This window comes from Emys orbicularis, chromosome 3, assembly GCF_028017835.1.
Source record: "Emys orbicularis isolate rEmyOrb1 chromosome 3, rEmyOrb1.hap1, whole genome shotgun sequence".
NCBI classification, from domain to species: Eukaryota; Metazoa; Chordata; order Testudines; family Emydidae; genus Emys; species Emys orbicularis.
This window is the reverse complement of record NC_088685.1, coordinates 163,880,138-163,903,073: the sequence shown is the minus strand read 5'-3', so window position 1 is coordinate 163,903,073 and position 22,936 is coordinate 163,880,138. Positions and strand designations below refer to the sequence as shown.

General features: G+C 47.8%; 1 protein-coding gene across 1 annotated transcript in view; it reads left to right on the top strand.

The window, feature by feature from the left end:
* The first annotated feature begins 561 nt into the window (after positions 1-561).
* CAPN2 (calpain 2) overlaps positions 562-22,936 on the top strand; it is a 49,808-nt gene continuing 27,433 nt past the window's right edge. Inside the window, exons 1-4 of the mRNA XM_065401351.1 lie at positions 562-813; positions 4,305-4,374; positions 20,554-20,672; positions 22,174-22,307. Coding sequence (XP_065257423.1) covers positions 577-813; positions 4,305-4,374; positions 20,554-20,672; positions 22,174-22,307 — 560 coding nt within the window. The 5' untranslated portion in view covers positions 562-576. The remainder of the gene's footprint in view (positions 814-4,304; positions 4,375-20,553; positions 20,673-22,173; positions 22,308-22,936) is intronic.

Sequence of the window (22,936 nt, the reverse complement as noted above, 5' to 3'; positions counted from 1 at the left end):
GGTCATGTCCCCTTCCAATGGCTGATCCACACAGTGGTTAAGAGCTGATTCCTACCTGCTAAGAGGTCACCCCTTTAGTTCAAATGGCAGCGGTCTGTGCTTTGGAACAAAAAGGTCCCAGATTCTGTTCCCATGCTGGGAGCCAGTTTTTGCAGACTTCTGATCAAGGGAGGAGGCTGTTAAAAAACAAAAACAAAGAAAAGGACATCTGCTTAAGGGGGATAACAGGCACTGGACAGGCACATCCCAGTTAGGAGGAGTCCACCTTACCAAACAGGCAAGAATGGAACTATCAGTAACACTAGTTGACAGATGCTAACATCCAGGCACCGTGCATCACTGCCCACACTAGAGGGAAGCTGCAGCTTTAAGCACGAGCCACACCCAGCTTTTGCTGCAGATTTCCCCCCCCCCTCTGATGATGATTCACCAGCTGTTCTGGCTCCCAATACTGCTGGTGCTGTTTACTTCAGGTTTCCTACGTCTCTGCTAAGCAGCTAGAAGGTTTGCATTTTTATGTTACCCACAGGAAAGCAGACGGCAGCAAAACCCCAGCAGCAGCGGGAGGAGGCAAACATGTCTGGGATTGCAGCTAAATTAGCTAAGGAGAGGGAAACAGCCAGGGGCTTAGGCTCCAACGCAAAGGCGTTTAAGTACCTCAGTCAGGACTTTGAGACGCTGAGGAACGAGTGCCTTCAGGCTGGGAAACTCTTCCAGGATCCATCCTTCCCTGCGATTGCCTCTTCTCTGGGGTACAAGGAACTGGGACCAAACTCACACAAAACTCAGGGCATCACGTGGAAGAGACCAACGGTAAGAGACCTGCGTGATGGGCCCCATGGGCAGCAGGGAGGAGGGAGAGAGAAGGGGGCCAATGTAAAGGACAGGGCAAAGCCATGCCATTGTCAGGAATAGCTGTGCTGGCTTGGCTGGTGGGGGGTGGCTGCAGTGGTAAGGATGGGCTTCCCTCTCGCCCCCATATCCAGGAGAAATCCGGGGGGGAGGAAGATATTTCTAAATGAAAGAATCAAAGGATACTTTCTATAAAAAGCTAAGCTGGATTTTTCAGTGCATTATGACAGCATGAGAACTGCAGATGGGCCCAACCCCCGATCTTAACCTCCAATCTCTGAATTTTAGGGAGGGAGGGAGAGACCTGCTCTGAATTTTGCATTAGGTCCTTCTCTTTACTAATGAGCCAAACCCAATCCCTGGGATGTGACTACCCTAAAGTGGTTGGGGATTTGGATCAGGATCTACATTTATTGGCTTGAGCCCATCTCTAGCAGGAAGAGAGATTAAATTACACCTGACTGGGTTATAGAAACTGTTACTCTTAAAGGGAGAGGGGGAAGTCACATGGATTGGAGGTCCCTGGCTAAGCAGGACTACCTGACAGCTGCTTAGCCAGGGAGGATGAATGCACTCTTTCCAAGCTCAGCACACACAGCAGTGAAAGCCTGTCTGTTGATTGAAAACCTTTCCCCTATCCCATAGAGAAGAAAACACATTACTGGTTCCCAGAGTAGCAGCACGCTGCTAATGGACCAAGGGGGGCACCTCCGAGCTGCATGGTGCTGTCACGCAGCCAAGACATGAGGGAGCAGATGCAGGAAGTTAATGGTTCAGCGATGTGTAACAGGCAAAGCTAAAAAGTTCCAGCGGTTCAGTTTGGATTTATTCAAACCTCTTTGGTCTAGAAAACTAGCTGGAAGGTTTGTGGGAACTGTGGGAATTTCTGGGCTTGAAATGCTGAGGCACAAAAATGAACAGGAAGGTTAAGTGAAACTCTGAACGTCAAAGAGATTCAGTCCAGTTCAAGGGCCAGAGTCACCTGGTGTAAGGCCGGAGTAACTCCAGGGGAGTCAGGGGAGCTATATTGACACAAACTTGGGCCCTGATCTTCCTCTAACATCGATTTCATAATTCTGCCAGATATCTTGCTTATCTTGAGTTCGATACAGGAAATATTTTTACTTTTAAGACAGGAGCCAGTATTTAAGCCAGCCAGAGCCATGGCTGGTTTTCAGTGCAAAACTCCATGAAGGGCAAGACACGTAAGAATCCGCATTCACATTCCATTGCCCTCCCACTATGTTTTTCAGTTGAAGACAGCTTTTTTTTTTTACATGTAATAGTGCCAGTGGGCTGTTATCAGCTGTTAGTTGACTTGTTTGTTTGCATTCCCAATCTACCTAACTAATTCAGCATGGTTCGTTCATATCAAACAGGTGTAAACAGGCATGAATTCATGTCCCAACTCTCACACCATCCCCACCCTGAGATCCACAGCCTACAGCTACACAGGTCTCTTGTGAAATATACCTGTCAAGTTTTGGAGTTGTTACAATGGATTTTGTCCCCATCACTACCTATTTCTTTTCCTTCTCTTCATCCTACTAATGTTGCTTGCTTCAGTCTTAATTTTCCAAATCACGTGATACTTTCCCACTTTAATGTCCCTATTTACACCCCTTTCCTCTCCAGATATCCTTTCCTCTACCCTGACTGATACAGGAAGGTTATATTTTCCTGCCAGCTTTCTAGCATCCCTTACCACTTAGGCACTAAACAATCTTTTGTAGATGTACAGCTGAATAAAGCTAGTCAAAGCTTCACTCTGAATTCTGCACCCTTTGCAATTTGCAAAGAGCTACATTCATCCTTGGTGTAGTAGGAACTCCTTAGGGAGGAATTTGGCTCAAAGTGGCCCCAAGAAACATTGAAACAGCTCCAAAAACAAATGGAAAAATCCTTCAGGGGTAAGAGCCAAACAACTAGAGCCCAATCAATATGCTATTTTATGAAGGAGCTGGTCGCCAAGCCTCTGTTTACTCAGGGAACCCGCTGTGGGGTGGCTGACACTGTACAAAGTTTTCTCTGCTGCTTATGTTTTGCCTTAGAGCCTACATCACCTCTGCAGACAAGCATGTTTGCTTTGGGTACCATTTTGATCTGTCACCACAGAAAGCTGCTTTTCTTAGCACAGGGATGAGTTGTCCAAGACATGGAGGCTGTTCTATACAACATGCCACTCGGCCTTCATCCCTGGCAACGTAAAGCAGCTGGCACTTACTCCGCAATTGCCAAGCACCCATTCAGATCCCAGCAGAGTCCTCTCAGCTGTTAATCCTTCCAAGGTAGATAGGAGTTCTCCGCAGTTAACTGTCTCAAGGTCCTTCAAAGATTAGGCATTAAAATCTTGTATGTATAGGCCTCAAATTGTGCCTGTTGTAAAAACAGATATTTGCCCAGGTTTTCCTTGGCCATGATTTCCCTTCCCCATTGTTGTGCTGTGTTGGTACACCGGCCCCCTTGCCCCGCTCCGCTCCATTCTTGACATGGTGGTATCCTCTCTATGTAATGGTTTTGATATGCTTTGCAATGGAGGGGGCAATCATAACTAAGGGTAGGTTTTAGTCCTGGGTATTCTTAGTAAAAGTCATGGACAGATTATGGGCAGTAAATGAAAATTCATGGCCTGTGACCTGTCCATGACTTTTACTAAAAATACCCCTAACTAAAACTTGGGCCAGGGAATGTGGGTACTCTGGGGGGGCAGGCTGCAGGTGCTGAGGGGGCGGTGGGTGGCAGCGCATGGCCCAGAACCCCCACTGGTGCTGGGGGGAGGGTTGGCGGAGCTGGCAGCCTCCCTATACAGCTCTGACCGGCATGTCCCTGCAGCTCCTAGGGGGAGGGGCAGCCAGGGGGGCTCCGCGCACTGCTCCTGTCACAGTGCTGGCTCTGCAGCTCTCATTGGCTGGAACTGCAGCCAATGGGAGCTGTGTGGGCAGCACCTACAGGCGCAGGCGGCGTGCTGAGCCCTCCTGGCTGCTCCGCCTAGGAGCCAGGACCGTCTCCAGGTTTTTTGCTGCCCCAGGCACACACCAAAAAAAAAAAGAAAGGGCCAGAGTGCCGCCCCAAGCACATGCTTGGGACGCTGGTGCCTAGAGCCGGCCCTGCTAGGAGCTGCAGGGACATGACAGTGGGAGCCTCCCCCCCCCCCCCAGGTAAGCACCACCATGCACCCCAACCCCCTGCACACACCCAAACTGCTGCTGCTTACATGTACCCAAACTGCTGCTGATGGCTGCTGCAGAAGTCACGGAGGTCACGGAAAGTCACGGAATCCGTGACTTCTGTGACCTCCATGACAGACACGCAGCCTTAATCATAACACACCATGGCCGCAAACATACAGAAACTAAAGTTGTCGGTAAGGACCAGACTTGGGATCTCTAGCATCTTAAGTACACTGCCTATCCCATGTCTATTTATTAAGTACTTTATGTATTTCATTCCAGGAGCTGTGTTCTAATCCCCAGTTTATTGTTGGAGGTGCCACCCGCACAGATATCTGCCAAGGAGCCTTGGGTAAGACAGAGATCACCTGTTTGATTTTCAGTTGTGGCACCTGTTAGTGTTTCATGATAGACTCTTAAATAACTGTTTAATTCTCTCTCCGGTTTCCACCTCCTTGCCTTTTGCCATCTCCCCTTGTATTGTTGATGATCATGTTTTATCTGACCTTCGTTGAAAGCTCCTCCAGATTGGATTTGGTTTTCTTTGTCCATTGTATGCAGCACCACTGTCTGAATTAATAATGATATGTGACAAGTGCCCAACGCTATTATGGTGGGTCCCATGTTTCTCCTTTGTGTGATGGGTCAGGGCGCTGCCTCTTGCCTCTATTCTTGGGTGTCAACAGCTCCGCTAGTGCCCTGGTGGGGAAGGGAAGGGGAGCAGTGAAGGGACCCAGGCCCACCCTCTACTCCGGGTCCCAGCCCAAAGGGCCCTATGGACAGCAGCTGAGCACTTGGAGCTGCAATTCTTTCCCCTAGGTTACCTCCCGTTCTGCCCCTTCAGTTTCTTCTCTGGCTTCTTACTCTCCCTCCCCTTGGGCAGGGTTTCTCTCGGTCCTCTGTGCCTGGGGAGTCCCTCTGCTCTGCTTGAGCAGTGTTTCCCTCCCCTGGTACTCTGATCCTCTGGTCAACAACACTGCTTCTCCAAACTACAATCAGCTCTCCTTCCCTCCTCCTATCTGCCTGAAGCAGGGGTTTTTATTAGGTCTCTGGCAGGGCCTTAATTGGCTCCAGGTGCTCTAATTAACCTGTAGTAACCTCTCCTCAGTCCACAGACTCTGATCATCCTGGGGCTTATATACTTCCCATCAATGACTCTCCTGCTGCCATCTGGCCCCACTGTATAACATACTACAGTTAATTTTCTGTTCTATATAGGTTCTAATACTACGCTCATCACTGTAGTGTCTGAGCACCTTTCAGTAGTGCCTTAAGTGATGTGACTAATAGCTGCTGTGTGTGTGGTTTGTTCTCTTGTCCTCTCTGCAATGTGCAGTGGGCTGTTTTGTTTTGTTTTTTAATTGACAACTGTGCAGAGTGGATCTACTAGTCCTGCAGTTTTTAAAAAAAAATTCAGTGAGGAAGGAAATGTTATATGCAATTTCATGGGTACAGGAGCATTTCTGAACATTCCCTTGGGAACTACTTCATAAGGGACCTTCTAGTGTATTGACCCATTTTGATTTTAAAACACTATCAGATTGGGGCTCAGGGGACGTGGTGGCCTAGTATGGTCTCATCGTGACATTTCTTCCGCCGCAATCTGTCTAAAATCCATCCTTTTCTTTCTGTCCAAAGAGTCAACACTCTCATCCAGCATCGCAACACCAGTCGTGACTGCTGTTGTTTATTATGTGTATTGCCAGAGCACCTAGCAGCCCCAGTTATTGACCAGGTTCCCGGTGTGCTAAGCACTGTAAAAACACAGAACAAAAAGATGATCCTTGCCCTGGAAAGCTTAATTCCTTCCGTTTGGCTGCCCTAACACCTGCATCACCTCCATGCTGCCAAGATCACCTTTTTTGTTTGTTGTGATGATCACATCACTCTCACACACATTCATCTGAGACCCTCCTCTAGCTCCCTGTTGCACTGCATAAAGTTCAAGCTTCTTGTCCTCACCCTCTAGGCCCCTTAACTCTGCTCCTCCTTCTCCACTCTTGTCTCCTATTACATCATCCCTTGCCACCTCTGCTTCAATCAACCCTGGCACTAACTGTTGTGGTCTCATCCCTCGAGCACACTGTGCAGTCTGCCATGACTGGCATGTCCTTTGTGCTTCAGAGCAAATACTGAGAGATTCAAAGCAGCCTTGCCCATGCATGCCTGGCTGGACAGTATCTCATTTTAAAGATCTTGGCCTCTCTTTCCTTTGGTCACTTGTTTGGAATCGTCATATTTTTTTCAGTCTGAATGACTGACTAATTTTAAAACAACAAGGAGTCTGGTGGCACCTTAAAGACTAACAGATTTATTTACTCCTTGTTGTTGTCCAGACTCCTTGTTGTTTTTGTAGATACAGACTAACACGGCTACCCCCTGATACTTGACTAATTTTAAGTTAAAGGAGAACAACAAAACAAGAAAGAACAAAAGTCAGATCTCAAAATGGCAGCTGGCCCTGCACACAGGCAGGCTCCTGAGAAATTTAGACCTGTGCAGTACAGAGAAAACAAAGCCATGAGCACATATACCATATCTCTGAACAAGCTTGTGTGAAGCTAAAACTAACACAAGGGAATGTATATCCATCCCTCCTGCTGTATATGTCTATTACTGGCTCATTCCTGAGCTGCCTGCCACTGAGTTTATGCAACTGCAGTTCCAACTGGTTCCAGGAGTAAAAAGTTCAAGATGAACCACGGAGCAAGGTGAAAGTCTAGGGAGTGCCTATTCCAGGGAGGGGATCTAAATCCTGCAGTGAAAAATCTCAGTAATCTACTCCAGCCCCCAGGCAGTTAGCACTGCTAGGGCTGAACTCCCCAGAGGAGAGCTTCTAGGCCAGACTGCAGTACTGTGCTGGCTTGTGGTGTCAGGCAGGTGCTAGCGGGGGAAGAATGCCCATATCCACAATGCTGCAGGAGAAAGAAACTGGTTAATGAGGAAGTAGATGATGAGGTTATGGGGTGTAATGTAGTCCTGATTTTTTTTATTTTATTTTTTTTAGTGCAGGAACTCTGCCCTGACTGGTGTGATCCCTTCCCCCCAGCCCCTGGTGTGTTTCTGTAGAAAAGGCGCCCTCCATGTAGCGTGACCTCGCAAGTCCAGTGCATGTGAGGTCAGAAGTGCAGGAACACCTTTCCCACTGGTTCCCACCCCACTACTTTACTCAGCTGTAATACACTTCTCTATAGAGAACACTTTTTTGATTTCAGTTTAAAGTGATAAAATGCAACTAACTGAAGGGAAGACTCTGAGAATCATTGTTTAGTACAAAATACAAAGGGACGGACGTTCCCAATATTTGCTGTTGTGTTTTCGCTATTGTTTTTTCAGTTAGAATTGGCAAGCAATTAAAGGCCAAAAGCATTAAAGATCGCTTTTCATCGGAACGACGTGGAGGCAAGACTCCCCTTCATTGTTCATTTCAGATCCTACTGCTGCTGTTCTCAATTTATGGTTACAATTTTTGCACTAATGAGGAAACTGGGTTTTGGTTCATTTCAGAAAGGAAACCATTATACGTGGCAATCAGAGCGACTTCCTGCTAATAAAAAGTAAGGCACAATTTCTGTAAAGAGTCCTGAAAATCAGAAACCCTAGTTACATTGTGACAAACCTCTGGCCACCTATGGTGTCACAGTTATGATGACCATTCAGAAAGTCACCATTACAGCAGGGATAGAGAACTCCAAAACCACAAGATCCTAACTCTTAAACTGAAGGAGCATCTCTCTTATTTGCTCACAGTATGGAATGTGTTGTTGAATAGTTCTAATTTTATCCAGTAAAGGGCAGTGACACACACAGTAGCCATTCATTACAATGTAAAATGTATAATACATTAGGTTCTCAAAAGCACCAAATATCTCCCCTTTAGGGTTAGTTTGTTTTTTCAGGAAAGGTGATTTTATTATTATTATTATTACACAATTCTTACAGTTCTGGTGACAATTGTATTTAGTTCAGCAACATAAAGGGGAGGGATAGCTCAGTGGTTTGAGCATTGGCCTGCTAAACCCAGGGTTGTGAGTTCAATCCTTGAGGGGGCCATTTAGGGATCTGGGGCAAAAATCTGTCTGGGGCTTGGTCCTGCTTTGAGCAGGGGGCTGGACTAGATGACCTCCTGAGGTCCCTTCCAACCCAAATAGTCTATGTTCAGCTTGAACATTACTCAGCTATGGTATTTGGCTAAAAAAAACCCATCAAATGGGATGTAGTGACTCATTGTGGCAGAAGAGAGGAAACAATGGCCATTGCATAGAGGATGCTTATTCATTCTTTACAATTTTTTCAAAAGGAAGTCACCATGGTATCACAACACTGGAGCATACACAGCACGGTATCTCTCATCTGTGTTTAGACACAAATGGCTCCTCCCTAGAAAAAAAGTTTGAAAAGTATAACAAAAATCAGATAGGGCAAAGTCACAAAATTAGATGTGTGTTTCCCTATGATGGGATTACTCTGTGTGTGTGTGTGTGTGTGTAACCCATCCATTCCCCTCACTCAAACAAATTAAAATCTGGAAATTGTAATGCCTTATCAAAAAATCAGTCACTGTACTCCAAGTAATGATCATGTCTGCTAGATGCTTCTGATGGGAAGCCCATCTAGGAGAAGAGGAGTATAACAGTGGACATCATAATGCAGTTTACCACTGTGACTATAAAGTGTGTCATGTGGCGGCTACAAGTGTGTGGACTATCTTCACTTGATCAGCTGCGTCCTGAGCTGGCTTGGTTGGTTGGTTGGTTTTTGACCCTAGCATGGGATGGGAAGTTCGTGGAATTATCCCATTTGCCACGGTGTATCCCATCCTGCAACTCCTGGTCTGCTGCATGCCAGTATGTTCAGGAGCATACGTGCTAGGTGCGGCGAGTATTGGGGGTAAATCCAAAGGTCACATACACCAGGATTCAGAATGCTCAAACTTGTGTATGGACCCATCAGCCAATATTTTAAAAGGGCTTAGTGAATTCACAATTTGCAGCAACAGTCCTTCTCAGTGACTAATTAAGGTGCCTTGTTTGAACCAAGTGCAGAGGGTTCACACCAGGCACCTTAATTAAGTGTTCTGTGGGGGTGGGGTTATGGAGGGGTGCAGTGGCCAATAGGGTGCATATAGAGTACACAAGGAGCAACAGCCGCTGTTCCAATCTATAGGCTGGAAGAATGACCAAGAAAGGACTACATCACAGCCCTGTGACGACCTCAAGTGTGTTGGAGGGACAGCCCTTGGAGTAAGTTAGAGCAGGCCCAGTGGCCTGTGGGCTGCTCCACAGACCAGAATAGCTAGAGCACAAAGCCCTTTGGCCATTTCTCTTCCCATGCTCTTGGTCCACCCCCTCCCCTGTTCCTATGCCAGGAGCTGCAGGGAGGTAGGCTAGGACTGTGTATGCTCTGATGATGGGGAATCTCTTACCTAGAGGGACCATTAATCTCTTCATAGCAGAAAAGCAACATAAAGGAGCTATAGTGGGGGCCAGAATTTGGCCCTTGTCTTCATTTGTTTCTGTAAGGCCCATAAAACGTCTTTGGGTGCTCAGCATTAATAGCTTTATAATAATATTTGTGAGGGATCTCGGAGCACCCAGGACTGTGAGTCACCTTGTTACCCCCTGCCTGCAACGTGAGGGAGTCTTGCTGGTGGTAGCTGGGTGTCGACTGCCTACCACTACCACCCTTTCAGGCACTCTCCTCTGGACTATGCCAGGCCTGTCCATGCCTTCAGGTTAACAGTAGGTGCACTCCAGTCCCTGAGCCCCTTGAAGAATTCCCCTGTGATGTCCAGTCCCTGATACCGGTACTCAGAGAAATTCCAGATCCTCTGCCCCCAAAGGAGCGGTGTGCCTCAGTTTACCAGTTTTACCTTAAAGCTCTGTCCCTGTAAAATGTACAGCACTTAAATAACCCTCCTCTTGTTTTACTACAAGGAAGAATAGAGATAGCAGAGAGTGGCAGAAACAAATGGTTACACTACAAAACAAAAATCAGAAAATGCAAACTAGGGCCTACACTTATTAATAGTTACCTTTCCTCTCTAATAAAGTAGTTTTCCCCTGCAAAGTTCAGTCTGTTGCAGAACTGGCTGGCTTCACAGAAGCCAGAATCCAGACTTTCACAAAAAACATCCCCGCTCCACAAGCTTCATCAGTGAATGGATACAGCGTGCCTCTCCCCGACTTCTGTTATGCTTAAAAATATTTTGTTTCTATTCATAGACAGGGTGATCCCCTGTCTGTTCTTGTAATGTTCCTCTTTTACCTCCAAGTAGTTTCCATTGTTTGCAGTTGACTCTGATGGTTTTCCATTGTTAGTCTTGGAATGCAGCAATGCTAGACAATTAAGCCTTGTATTATATCATTGGCTAACCGGGAAGGGGTGTCAACTCCGTCCTGCTGGAATTATCCCATGGCCTCATTTTTACTCCAAGACCATAAAGCATACTTTCAATATAGTTGCATGTACAGATAATATTTAAGGAATAATGTATCTCACAATGATTGAGTCTCGATACATTGTGAGCTTCCTGTAGATACCTTACATGTTACCCCTTATGGATAAATACGCTACAAGACATGTATTTGGTGTAGTGAGTTTGTCAGACCTCAGATGAAAGGAGTTTGCAAAGAAAATGGGGACCCTCTGCCAAAGGGCCTCTCTGTCACAATAACTTCACCCTCTGCTAACAGTAATCCTACCTTGTGTGTCTTTTTGGTCTGAGTCTCTTGCACACAGACACAATTTCTTACAAGCTTGGGCTCGAAATCACAAAGGCACTAGCAGCCTTCACATTCGCTCTGAGCCATTAGCATTACAGAGGCATGTGCCAGGCCATAGGTGTCGACTTCCCTCTGCCCCGTGGGTGCTCAACCCTGTCCCGCCCCTGCATCGCCCTCACCTTGCCCCAATTCTACCCCTTCCCCCAAGTCCCCACCTCTTCTCCGCCTCCTTCCCTGAGCATGCTGTGTCCCTGCTCCTCCCCCTCCCTCCTGGAAAATCCGATGTGCAGCCAAACAGCTGTTAGGCGGGGGGGGGGGGGGGAAGCGCTGGGAGGGAGGGAGGGAGAGGGAGGAACGGGGATGCGGCACGCTGAGGAGTGGGGAGAAGGCGGCGAGGAGGGGGGAGCTTGGCTGCCGGTGGGTGCAGAGCACCCACTAATTTTTCCCCATGGGTGCTCCAGCCCCAGAGCACCCATGGAGTCTGCACCTATGTGCCAGGCTGTTGGGCAGCGGGCCCTCACCCTTATCCCTGGTGTACAGAGTGAAGACATTTCAGATGATAGGATTAAGTCAGTCAGAAGCCACATGCTATTGCAACAGTAGGGCTTCCTGACTACCGGTGCCAGGTACCAGCACTGCCCCACCTAGTACTCCTCTGTCTGCATCTTTGTTTATCCAAGAAATGCTCCCAGTCCAGGCTTTTTGAGATCTCATGGTAGATAATTAGCAGTGGATTGTCACAGCTGCTTCCTTCTAGCCAAAACCAGCTGTGACGGCTTATTTGCATTTCCTTAGAGCAGGGGTTCCCGCAGCTCTCATTGGCCAGGAACAGCGAACCACGGTCACTGGGAGCTGCGAGTGGCCGTACCTGCAGACGCTCAGGTAAACAAAGTGTCTCACAGCCCGCCAGGGGCTTACCTTGAACAAGTGGTGAACCAAGTTTGGGAACCCCTGCCGTAGAGGGTAGTTTAAATACATACTTCCACTGAACCTCTGCAAATGATTCATGGGGGAGTGCTGACCCCATCATCTCTCTATTTAATGGAAGAGTAGCTAAACTCTTAGAAATATTAATATACCTCACTTGTGACTGATTATTCATTAATATTTCTAACACTTATGACTATAATCCAAGTTAACGCACCAAGAGATAGGTAAAGATAGGATGAGGAACACTATATACAGGAAACACAATGACAAAAATAATGGGTGCCTCATACTTATCTAAGAGGAAGCTCCATGCAGAGCATGCCTAGACAGATGCCCGGTCTCCCACTGCTCCACCAGCACTTTCTGAGATGATCTGGATATACCAGCGTTTGTTCCTCGGGTAGGCTTGCTCTGCTGGCCTTTGCTGTGGGGTTAATTCTGGTGGAATCACAGCAGGATTTCTGTAACCTGCCACTCCTTTCCTAGAGGTTTATTAGACAGTCTGTTCTTCCCACACAAAGTCTCTGCCACCTCCTTGGGCTTGGCTTTCCTGTCTCTGCCCAAGGACAGTCTCTATCCAAATCTGTCAGATAGCTAAGCTTGTAAAAGATGCCAGTCCCTGGATTCCAAGGGTGATGGAGCAGTATTTCCCCCCTCTTCCCTGTGTTTCCTCACACATGACTAAAATTCCATATTCCATCACCAGGCTCTTTACTTGTACAGCCTTCAATTTACTATGACTTACTGGGCCAAATTTCCAGTAACCACTGGAGTAGGGGGCCTGAACAGTAACAATCTTCTACTCAAGGTGGTCCCAGTTCTCACATCCCTTCCACACATGGAAACGTCAAAGGCTCGCTGCTACCCTTCACTTCCTAGGCTTTGGGAAGGGAAAAGGGAGAATGTCGTGTGCCTGGTATACGCCCCTGGAGCCTGAGAAGCTCCCGTAGAGAGGATCCATGGGTACAGGCTCCAAGTTATGTCAGATCCAACCCCCCACAAGCCCAGGGAAGAAGGCAGCATAAGTTACAGCAGACTCGGAGAAGTTTCCAGTATTGTTACGGTTAGAGTGAGCTCACCCCCAGGCTGTTGTATTTGCACCGGGGGTTACATTTCAGGTTGAGCAATCAAGAGGAAAAAATGCCTCCTGACCTGAACCTCCGTAGAACCTGCCTCCAGCTGTCCCACCCAGCCCACAGAGCACAGGCAAGGGAACCAACTGTAGCTCTGCCCCATGTCTCCTTGTACTCCACTCTCAGAGACAGGCAGCTTTATCTAGCTCCCCCCACCAGGCACTACACACACCCCTGGCAGCCCCTGCTGATCTCACTCTTGGCACATGGCCATTAGCTGTGAACCAAGTCTGGTAAAAGGTGTCTGGAGGCTGAAATCCTCTCTGCTTGCAGCTCCCACACATAAACCTTAACCCTGAGCAGGAGGTGGCTGAGTCTCCAGGCTGGGCCCAGTTAATGTAACGGTGGGTTTGTGCGATTTGCAGGTCAGTCCACAGGAATGAAACAATCAGTGCAGTTCCCGCTGGCTGTCAGCCAGGCATTGCCCTTCAGTCACTGCCAAAACAGGACAGATTGCACTGGGCACCGCGAGGTGAAAGCTCTGAGTTCCACAAGGGTGGGATGTTTGCTTTGTCTAAGTGCTGCTTTCAGTGCTTTGCACTACAACCAAGGCGGGGAAGCCACTGCATACTGCAGTGACGATGACCCATCCCAGCATGAGGGAACAACGGAGCCAAAGCCTAAAAACAAGGAAGGGAATTAAAACACACGACTTGACAAAAAAAAAGCAAAGCAAAAAAAAAAGCTCAGTAGTCAATGTTTCCACATTCAGAAGGGGAGTGTCAGTTGGGGCTATTCCTTCCTGTGTCTCCAAATGCACATGGAGGAGGAGGTGGTGGGGTGGCCGGATCAGAGAGCACTCTATTGATTCAAAATGTGCTCAGAACTCTCTGCAGTACAGCTCCGCTGTAATGAACCCACATCACATACAAACGTATACCATAGCCATTAGCAGGGATGGAACCCAGGACGTACCTTCAGTGCCGAAAGCAAAAGACCCTAAAGGAGTAAAGCTGTTAGCTGGGCATATGCATCAGGTTCTTAATTTTGCTGGGCCATGTCCATCGAGAGAGATGATCTCATCCACCCCCGCCCCACCAGGCCCGCCGACAGCAATTCTGGGTCCCAGGGCAGAATAGTCAATGGGCCTGCGCGGATGCGGGCCACCTGACATTTGGGTGGTGCTGCGCCTGGGCTGGCTGGTGCCCAGCGAGCTGTCGGCTGCGCTGCTAGGCGCGCTCTTCTGGCACACCTAGGGCTTTCACATGCCCGCCCGGTAGGGCTGCCAATTGCCTAATCGCTCAAACCCAAAGACCCATGCCCTGCCCTGCCCCGCCCCTTCCCTGAGACCATGCCCCCTGCTCACTCCATCCCCCCATCTCTGTCGCTCGCTCTCCCCCTCCCTCACTTTCACCAGGCTGGGGTAGGGGGTTGGGGTGTGGGGTGCAGGCTTTGGGAGGGAGTTTGGGTGTGGGAGGGGTGCAGGGTTGGGTTCTGGGAGGGAGTTTGGATGTGGGCTCTAGGTTGGGGCTGGGGGTTGGGGTGCCAGGAGGGGGTCAGGGGGTTGGTGCTTACCTTGGGCGGCTCCTGAAAGCGACCGGCACACCCCTCTGGCAGTGGCTCCTAGCCAGGGGGCCCAGGGGGACTCCGCTTGCCACTGCCCGCAGGAACCGCCCCCACAGCTCCCATTGGCCGCAGTTCCCGTCCACTTCTGGGAGCAGTGCGGAATGAGGGTGGGCAGGAGGCCTGCCTTAGCTCCGCTGCACTGCCGGCGGCGGCAGCCAGGGACTCCTGCGGGCCCCTGGGCCCTTTTAAATCACCCAGACCCCTGGGAAATTGCCCCTTTTGTCCCCCCCCATCGGCGGGCCTGCCCACCACCACCACATCCCACTAGCATACTTGTGCTCGCAGCCTTCGTTATTATTTTTATGGCTAATAGGAAACTATTTATCACTCTTTATTGTGTACGATAATGATGTGGGGTGAAGCATCTTAGCCAAAATACCAGTCCAATCTATACCTGTCAATGGCTCCAGGATTTTAGGAAGAGCTCTGATCTTCCTTAAACCTCCTTTCCCGTTCCTCTGGGCCAATAACTTCTTTAATTGTCCCTGGTGGAGACAGAGTGAGCCAGTGACCAAAACCCTCTCAGTTTAAGGATTAAGAAAGAAGAACTTGTGTAAAAATAAGATCCTCAATGTGGAAGGAATTTCTGGGCATTCTTTTCCAAGTGCATCTGAACCCGAGCGGAGTGCGTGACTGTTTGTTTGGGGATTCCTTGGTAGAAAAACAGAGGCACAATAGCACTTCTGTGCTGGCAGGCTGTGTAGGGGAGAGCATGAGGCCACTGCACTCATTAGCCTAGAGGGCTTGTTGCAAGGGGCCCTGCAACCTTTCCCTCCACAAATAGGATCATTGTGAGGCTCTGAATAACCCATGCAGCAGGGGACAGAGGTGTTTGTAACTAATTGCAAACTCATCCAAGGCCAGAAAGGACCGTTGTGATCATCTAGTCTGACCTCCTGCTTAGCACAGGCCAGAGAACTTCCTCAAAATGATTCCTAGAGCAGAGCTTTTAGAAAAGCATCCAAGCTTGATTTAAAAATTGTCAGTGATAGAGAATCCACCATGACCCTTGTTAAATTGTTCCAATGCTTAATTATTCTCACCATTAAAAGATTACACCTTATTTCCAGTCTGAATTTGTCTAGCTTCAACTTCCAGCCATTGGATCATGTTATACCTTTCTCGTCTAGATTGAAGAGCTCATTATTAAATATTTGCTCCCCATATAGGTACTTATAGACCAGGGGTGGGCCAACTTTTTGGCCCAAGGGCCACATCGGGGAATAGAAATTGTATGGAGGGCCATGAATGCTCACAAAATTTGGTTGGGGTGCGGGCTCTGGGGATGAGGAGTTTGGGGTGTAGGAGGCTGCTCTGGGCTGGGACCGAGGGGTTCGGAGGGCAGGAGGGGGATCAGGGCTGGGGCAGTGGTGTGGGAAGGGGTGCAGGTTCTGGCTGGGGGTGTGGGCCCCGGGGTCAGGGCTGGGGATGAGAGGTTTGGGGTGAAGGAGGGTGCTCTGGGCTGAGATCGAGGGGTTTGGAGAGTGGGAGGGGGATCAGGGGATTGGGGCATGGGGGCAGGGTCCAAGCGGTGTTTACCTTAAGTGGCTCGCGGAAGCAGTGGCATGTCCCCTGTCTGGCTTCTGCGTGAAGGCGCGGCCAGGCGACTCTGCGCGCTGCCCCGTCCGCAGGCACCACCCCTGCAGCTCCCATTGGAACGCGTAAGAGCCGGAGCGGGGCTATGCCGCGGCTTCTGAGAGCTGCATGGTATGGCCCCGACCCTGCACCCGAGCCGGAGCGGGACCGAGCCAGTGCCCTGGCCGGAGCAGGGGCAAGCTGCATGGTGCGGCTTGTGGGCCACCTTAAAACACCTTGCAGGCCATAGTTTCCCACCCCTGTTATAGACGGTAATGAAGTCACCCCTTAGCCTTCTCTTTGTTAAGCTAAATGGATTGAGCTCTTTGAGTCTATCACTATAAGACGTGTAAATAGCCTGTTAAGAATGTATTTCACACCCCCAATGCTTTGTGTCCATATCCTCTGCCCATTTCCTGAGCACTGTGGCGTTCCAAAATGGACCTAGAGTGCGTGGAGCTCTGTTCCTATTATGACTTCCCCTATTCTTCATCTTTACATATTTAAGGAGTCTGCAAGGGCAGTTGCCATTTTGTGAGGCAGAACTGATGAAGCGTCTTACAGAGGAGACATGCACACTGTGCTCTCTCATGGGAAATTGACTTCTGCTCTCTGTCATTGTACTTTAATCTACAGCTAGAGTCATTCCAACTGGAAGTGTGTGTTTGTTCAGTGGTCCTTTCCTGGAAAAATAACATCCCAGCTAGCAAGGACTCCTCTACAGCAACAGAGCTGGCCATTGGAGCTCGGCTAAGGGGTGGGTTTTAAGGTTTATTTACGTTTCATGCCATTTAGTATAGGAAATGAGAAAAAGAAGAGCGACTCAGGTCTGCAAATTATTTTAAAAATTCACCCCTTCCAGCTCTTCCTTGAGATGTACTGAGGGATAAATCCAGCCACCGGGATCTTGACAGAGAAAAACTGCAAAACAGAGGGGGTGCAAGGAAGTTACAAGATCCCCGTACTTCTCAAAAGAATGGTGTTTGTGCTGCAGCAGTTAAGCTTGTGGCAGCACTTGAAGGTGGATTAAGGCTAAATGACCCCACCCCAGACTTCCTCCCAGACACCCATATGAACCCTTCTCTTGCTCCCATTCACAAGACTTTGATCTTTTTTCCAGTGGTGACAGCTGGCCATCTGACAGCCATCGGTTAACTGCTGCTCCATTCAGCCCCTTCTTGCCGTGAGTCTTGGACCCCACAATCCCCAACAGCCCTTTTGTTCTCCAATGCCTCATCTCAAGGCTCTCTTCTATATTTGGGGTGCACAGGGAGATGAGGAGCACTACTTATTTTAGAGATGGGGGAAACTGAGGCATAGACCTTGTCTTACCCAAAGTCATACAGCAAGGCAATGTCAGAAAGGGGAATGGAATCCAGGAGTCCTAACTCTTAGCTTCCTGCTCTAATCAGCGGAGCCTTCCCTTATATGCTACAGGAGAAAAAAATCAGTTGGAAAAGTGCAGTCAAAGGAGCATACCCTGGAACTCAGCTCTTTGGGATCGTGAGGTTCTTTAAAAGCACTGGTCATCTCATTAACAGGCTGCTCAAAGGGTCTGTCATTGCACATAAAGGTGATCTTTCACTATTGAACTCATGTTTATTATTTCCAAGAATAACTACAAAAATAGATAAATTGCTATTTGTATGGAGTCAGTCTCCTCTCCCTCCCCTTCGCGAAAGCATGTTTTTCTGTCTGTCTGTAGGAAAAGTACATCATCGCTGGTACTGAATGTGAGGCTCCAGCCTACAGCCAGAGTGTATGTTGGCTTTGTCCCAGAGAGGGCAGAAGGGCATACCGCACTAAGAAACAGGGCTGTCCTTCAGACCTTTTCTGACTCATGGATGGCAAGTCCCAGAAGTTGGAACTTTGGGCTGGATCAGAAGGGCTTCAGTGAATTTCCACAGAGACAAATAAGAAAGGTTGGGAGATTGAAGGACCTTGGTTTATAAAGATCATTTAGGAGGATGCTGTACATGGGAATTCGTGAGAGCTTCAGTCCCTAGGGTACGTCTGCAAGAGCAAATCTGCAGTTGCTCATGAACTGGAGAGGAGTATGTGGGGGGAAAACACGTCCTGTGCTTGCCTAGGCAAGTACTGGCCCTACGAAGAGAGGAACACGCTTGGAGCTGCTGTACGTGCCTAGAGCCACCACGTTTTCTTCCTCCCGTGCTGCTCCGTTCCCTAATTTGAGATAAGCACAGAACTGCTCATTTTCTTTAAAATACATAAAATGCATTTACGTGGTGGAGCTTGTTGTATCTTTTGCCTTTTACAGAACAAACAAAGAAAAAGAAATCTGGGCAAAGGTGAGTCCCTGAAAACAGAGTCTAGTAAATACCCACAAACAGAAGGCAGCGAGCCCCACAACAGGGTTCACAAAAAACTAATCAAAGGGATACAGAGCTAATATTCAACTACTTTCAAACTAATTGAGCCCACGCTGGGGTTCTGCATTTCTTCCAGGAACAGCTGAGAAGGCGTCCGTGGCCCATTGTAGACAACAGTGTTAAGGAATCACAAACGGCCCATTTCTACCTCTTCTTGGATACAATGCAGCATTTGCATAGAAATGGCCTACAATTATGCCTATTTGTCAGTTATGCCTGGAGTCAAAAGTGATGGCTTAGAACAGGGAAGGAGGCTCTACATTCCTGAATAGGTCAGGCAGCTAATGTCCTGAAAGGAGAGTGAGCCCTGCAGGCCTGGAGAAGCCAAGGAATCGTCCTGCTGACTCAGCAAGGTTAACTGGCATTATCTTTGCAGTGGAAGGACGCAGGGCGGTAGTGATCCCAGTCCTAACTGCATCTTCTTTTTAAATGCACATACTGAAGCCGGTTTCATTCATCGCTAATGTTTGTTTGATGGGCCAAGCCACACCAAACTTGTGTAATGTACGGCTGGGTGCTGTTTAAAGGCCGCCCACAACTGAAACTCAGCAGACAGGCATTGAATTGACTGGGCCATTGACTGTAAATTACCTGCCACCCCCACCTCTAGAAGGCATGTCTCCAGATCAGGATTGAGGCACATTGGCAGGGCAGTGTATGCAGAAATTTCCAGTGCTGCTACCTGTGCTGTGGTTTGACAGAGGACTTCACTCACCAGGGCTGGCAATCCAGCACCTTTCATCAGAATCAACGTCACTTCATGTTTTGTAAAGGCTGCTGTCTTCTACTGCAGTGGTGATTGGTGTCACGCTATCTGGAGTCGTTCATGACTGTGGGTGCCAACCTCGAGGAAGACTGTCAAAAAGCAGGGCAGACACCCCAAACTGGTGGTATGTTCTCTAATTAGACTTCACCAACCCAGTAACAAATATGAACTCCTGAAGCACTATAACAGCGTTACTATGGAGTCACGGACATTCCAGTCTATCTTGTCACCCAGGCAAGCTGGACTTAGTGATAGTTGGTTGCTATCCATCAAAGATCACAAAAGATTCAAGTTGCTTCCAGTCCCAAGAGACCAGTCACTTACCTCAGGTCAACTGGTACCTCCGATCTCACACCAAAGATAACGCTTGTAGCCAATCCTATAGTAAACTAATTAAGAATTTATTAACTAGGAAAAAGAAATTGAGAGTTATTTACAGGTTAAAGCAGGCAAACATATGCAAAAATGAGTTACAGTCTATGGTTCCAAAAGGTGACAGAGTTGTAGTAATCTGTCAGCACTGAATGTCTCTTAGGGCTAACCCAGGTTGATACCGGGGATCTCTGCTTTTGTTTCCTAGCTCCAGCCCTGTGAGAGTCCAACAGCAGGAGATTACAGATTTTCTTGTTCGCTATCTCACTTTCCTTCTTCCAGAATTCAAGCTGATGGGATGAGCCCTTTTGCACGTAGCATCTTCATGGCTGTGTAGGGGCAATTAACAAAGTCTTTGTATTGCGATGTCTCAGAATGGCTCATTTAGTTTTGGTAGAAGGGATCAGCTCTTGTCCATCAGGCAGGACCGACAGGCTGACCGTTTCAGAGAAAACATTTTTTACAGTTATAAAGCAAAAACTTAAATATTATCTTATAGCATGTGATAGAGATAGTACAAGTGAGATTACGAAATGCTTGTAAATTGCTGCATGCATTAAAATCTAAACACTAAACGCGTTGTTATAAGTTCAATATCCATCTGAACCATACTTACACACAGGTGTGAAAGATTGGTTTCCAGCAATAAATTTGTCAGTGCTTGGCTGAGACCTAAAGCCTTGGCAAGAGCTAGCACCTGGTTTGCCAGCGTCACAGCTGCATTTCAGTGATGGGTCAAGTGATGCTAGTGCAGAAAGTTTGCAATTATTTGTAAAGTTTGTCAAGCGCATTGAGAGGGGCCATGCATGTTGGTTATTTATCACCACCACCATTACTATAGCAATGCTTCCATTCATTAAGAAACAAAACAAGATTTTCTGTCAGACCCAGGACTTGACCACCTGGTTATAGGCTTGAAGGTCTGATGAGTTATGTCAAGTCGCTGAGCTCCCAGAAAAGTAGAAGCATAGAATGAAGCAGAGGTGAAATCCTTCCCTGACCCTATGCTCAGGCATACAGAAATTCCTTCACAGTACGAAAACTAAGGGCTAATACTTTCTGGTGTATTCACAGGTGACTGCTGGCTGCTGGCAGCCATTGCATCTCTTACCCTGAATGAAGAGATTCTGGCCAGAGTTGTTCCCAAAGATCAGAGCTTCCAGGACAAATATGCAGGAATCTTCCACTTCCAGGTACCTGGCTTCTGCCTTTTGCTAAAGAGTCATATAGTGACAAAATGTGAGGAACATGGTGGGCTGGATCACCTCATGTAAATTGGTATAGTTCCATTGAAGTTAATGGAGCTGCACCAATTTACACCAGCCGAAGAACTGAAACGGCATATTTTGGTTATTGTGTCTCTCAAAGATCAGTGGTGGTCTGTCAGACTGGAGTGTGGGTTTCATTCCAGTCCTGTAGTGTTTGTTGTCCAGATCCACTGTGTAGTCTCCACAAAGGGCCATTCCCTCCACTCTCAGTCCAGAACGGAGAAGTGAAGCATCTCAGAATAAGGCAGGATTCTGCCAAAGACCCCCTGCCGGACTGAATACTGGATACGGAAACCATTATCTGTCTGGGGAGTTAAACAGAAGGAGGTACTTCCAGCCAAGATCATTAGCATTAGTTGACCAGCTAGAGAGTTGCAGAAAAATTTAGATTTCCTCACACTGGGGGTAAAGGCCTTAGCAGACCTGGCTTCTTATGGGAAGTTTCCCAAGCAACATTGTGATAAGGGATGGAATGCTGACTGAGTCAGTACCATGGTTCTAAGCAGGTGCTTCTAAATATTCCGCCATCAGCCCTCTTACTGCTTATCATAACCCAAGCAGTAATACAACCTGGGTTAACACTGTCTGTGGTAACCAAGGTATCGTCTGATGTCTATGGCAGAGAACCACAAACTTCAAAAGATCAAAGCAAGTCAGTTGTTCACAAGACTGAAAGCTCATGCTTACCCGAACCCTGAAATTTCCAAACTCCTTGGGCCTTATTCTTCTCTCTCCTACACTGATGTAAATCTGGAGTAACTCCAGGGAAGTCAATGGAATCTCACTGGTGTAAAACTGGAGTTAGGGGCCCTTCAGTTTGCAATGAATCTGCTGCTAATCTGATAAGAACAAACTTTCCAGAACTTCCTCCTATCAATGGATCCAGAAATACCAGGAGAGCAGTTTCTTGTACACTGTTTTGGCACTGACACTTTTTTTCCTGAGAGCGCCCAGTTGTGTGAGTTATCCAGATCTTTTTGAACTTCAGAAAAGTCCCATCGTGGTTCAGGTTGAGGTTCGAATGAAGGATCTGCTTGACTCTTAAATGTATCCAAACTAGTTTATCCATCTCTGCAGCAAACTAAGCAAGGAAAGCTAATCAAATAACCCTAAAGCTCACAGAACAGCTGCAGTTACATCACATGCTTGTGCCATATAGTTAGCCACATAACAATACATACTTTACATGTTCAAAGCACAAAAATCCATGCAAGATTATTACAATGAACTAAAAGCTGAAGAAAAATGTTTAATGAGTAGCCAGGCAGAGAACAGGGAGACAAAACCAAGGAGAATAGAAGAGAATGCAAGAGAGGACATGCACTGACATGAGACTCAACTGTGAAGGTTCTGTCCAGGGCATGGCTTTGTAACCCATGCACGTGGCAATCGTCAGCAACCAGGTCCTTTTCATTCTCTCTTTCAGTTCTGGCAGTATGGGGAGTGGGTAGATGTTGTTGTTGACGACAAGCTCCCCACCAAAAACGGAGAGCTGCTCTTCGTTCACTCAGCAGAGGGGAGCGAGTTTTGGAGTGCTCTGCTGGAGAAGGCCTATGCCAAGTAAGTAAAGGGCCAATTTTTAAAAACAAATGAGACTTCTTCCTTTCTGCTTCACCTTTTGACCTCCTCATGCCTAAGCTAATATCTGGTGGAGTATCTGTCCTATATCTGGAACTATATGGAGGTAGAGTCAGTCTAATTAGTCTTCTAAATCTTCTAGGATACCGATCACTGACTGCTTCAGCTGATTGTATAACGTGGGTTTGTGACAGGTGCTACAGGCTGTAGCTGAAAACGCTAATGTTTGTGGTTTCTTTTGGGGCCAAACCTTTTCTCTGTACTTTATCTCTGGTAGTCCAGGTTATGGAAGAAACATTACACGTGTCGCAAGCAGGTCATGACAGAATACCAGTCACACTGCCTTGCTAGCCAGCTGACCTCTGGGGAGCTCATGGTATTCCAGTCCAGTGTGTACAAACCTCTGATTCATAGTGAGGACACCCAAGTCTGATGTTCCAGTCTCAGGAAGGAATTCTTGCATCTAGTAGTGGGAACCTTATTCTGAATGTACAGATCCTTGACTTCAGTGGAACTGTGCTGACTTATACCAGCTGAGGTATAAAGGAGTCTGAGGTCTAGTTGCTGTATCGAACCTGGGGGCAGAGGGGGGCATGTGCTTGGTTACATAC